Source organism: Otolemur garnettii, unplaced genomic scaffold, assembly GCF_000181295.1.
Source record: "Otolemur garnettii isolate 467f Iridium unplaced genomic scaffold, OtoGar3 scaffold00003, whole genome shotgun sequence".
In the NCBI taxonomy this organism is placed as follows: domain Eukaryota; kingdom Metazoa; phylum Chordata; class Mammalia; order Primates; family Galagidae; genus Otolemur; species Otolemur garnettii.
The window spans coordinates 1,454,933-1,457,150 of NW_003852398.1; the positions used below are offsets into that span (position 1 = coordinate 1,454,933).

Consider the following 2,218-nt stretch of genomic DNA (forward strand, 5'->3'; position numbering starts at 1 on the left):
CAGAGACCAGAACCCAGAGCCCTTGTGGGAGGGTCTGCAGCGTCCATCCGAGCCTTTCTTGGGTCTGATGCCCTGTGCTCCTGCTAGGGATCACAGAGCCTGTTCTCATTCCTCAGCTCATGTGAGCTTCAGGTGACTCCGGGAGTGAGCAGGCCAGCTGCATAAGGATAGATCTAGCACTCTAGGAGATGAGAAAATTGGACTGGCAAGCCACAGGGTGAGTGAGGCCAGAGCTGAGATCAGAACTTTCCATAACTGCCCATCAGCAAAACCATAAACAAATGTCATTTTGACACCCTTAACATTCAGCATAGCTCCTGGCATGTGGTGGAAATTGGATAAATGTTTGCATATGAATGAACAAATGAATGAATGGGTCAATTCCAGAGACTGGCATTCTGGGGGGCAAAGGCATGGGCTGTGGAAAGAGAAAGAAAGCAGCATTTACTGAGCACCTTCTAGGTGCCAGGTGTCCTCTGAGCATCCTTTCACTTACTCCTCTCAACAGCTAAAGCTCAGACCAGAAGTAAGCTGTCCCTCCCTGCAGGAAGCTTCCTCAATGTCACTCAGGGCTTTGGTGCAGCTTCCCTGCCTCCTGTTGGCTTTGTTACCAGCGGACTTATCCAAATCTCCTGATTCTGTCTATCTTTCAGCAGGTGGAATCCTGTTGTCCTTTGTCTTACATCTCTCATTCTGCACAACCAATAGTCTGCAACCCTTCTAAAAACAAAGCCTCTTAGATTTTGCTTTCTTCTCGTCCTCTCTCATGGACCCATGCCATTGCCCCTCACCTCTCACCCACACCTTAGGGGGCAACCAGAACCCTATTTTCACAGCACAGACCTGCTTAGGTTACCACCCAGCCTTGCCACTAACTCTTCCTCTCTCCTAAGATCAACAGTACAATGCCCAAACCCTTAGCAAGGCACACATAGCCATCTTTCCAACTCGGCCATCCGCTTCTCCCAGTGACCTGCACACCCCATGGTAAAAGCTCACGCATAGAGGCTGCTCAGGAACACTTCACCGTGCTGGGTTTCCCATTTAACTCCACAAGAGCCCTGTCAGGTGGCAGCATTAGCACATGGCTATTAAGTGCTAACCTGGCAGAGTTGAAAGTGGCAGAGTGAAGCCTCAAACTTAGGACTCCTGGTAGTAAGTACCTGGAACAAAGGCACCTAGTCCTAGAATCATGAGACCTTCATGTAAGTCCCAGCAGACTGAGAACTTTAATGTGCTCATGTTAAAACATAGCTAAGCAGTTCTACCTTTGCAGGCTGTTGGGTTTTAACAACATAATATTTGCAAACTGCTCATGAAGAGTTCCCAGAACATGCACTAGCACCTCCTGAACAGCCACTACCTTAACCGTTATCAATAGTAGGATCCCCTCCAAGTGACCCCTTCTGCACTAAGGGCTAGAGCTGTTACCTGTCTGTGGCTCCTTGAGGGGCTGTGGCTTCTGTCCCACTCCACACCTGGAGCTTCAGGGGTTTCTCTTCCTGCTGCCTGGGTTCTCGGCTTTGGCTCCTGGACAGCTGAGAGGTGTTGGACCTCAGAGAGGTTTTGTGGGAGTTGCGGCTGGCCAGCCTGCAGCAGAAGAGCTGCTGGTACCCGGTACGGAAGTCCCTGTTTAGGGCAGCATACAGGATGGGGTTCAGGGCTGAGTTGGCATAGCCCAGCCATAGAACAATGGCTTCAAACACCTCATTGATGGCGTCATCCCCTCTCAGCCCACGGTACACAAACACAGTGAAGTAGGGGAACCAGCAAATGATGAAGGCCCCCATTACGGCAGCCAGTGTCACTGTGGCTTTGTGCTCCCTGATGGTGGCTGCCTTCCAGGAGCTGATGTGATTGATCCTCTTGGCCTGATCCCGGGCCACCTTGAAGATGCGGTAGTAAGTGACACACATGATCAGCAGAGGCAGATAGAAGGTGACCAGCCCATCCACCAACCCATACACTTCATTGACCTGGACTTTGCACTTGGGTATGGTATGATTGACCTTGCTGGCCTCATTCCTGCTGTTCCACCCCAAGTGAATAGACAGGAATGACAGGGTAATGGAGATGACCCAAATTAAGACTAGAGAGACAGCAACCCGAACGGGGGTGACCAGCACTGGGTACCGCAGTGGGTCCATGACGGCGCAGTACCGGTCCAGGCTGATCATGAAGAGGTTGAGAATGGAGGCCGTGCACAGCATCACGTCCA

The 2,218-nt window shown here is 51.2% G+C and overlaps 1 protein-coding gene across 1 annotated transcript in view; it reads right to left on the reverse strand.

The window, feature by feature from the left end:
* The window catches only part of HRH2 (histamine receptor H2), a gene marked incomplete at its 5' end in the record, with an annotated part of 25,604 nt that extends 23,388 nt beyond the window's left edge, over positions 1–2,216 (reverse strand). Inside the window, 1 exon segment of the mRNA XM_012806584.2 lies at positions 1,432–2,216. Coding sequence (XP_012662038.2) covers positions 1,432–2,216 — 785 coding nt within the window.
* Positions 2,217–2,218: the final 2 nt, after the last annotated feature.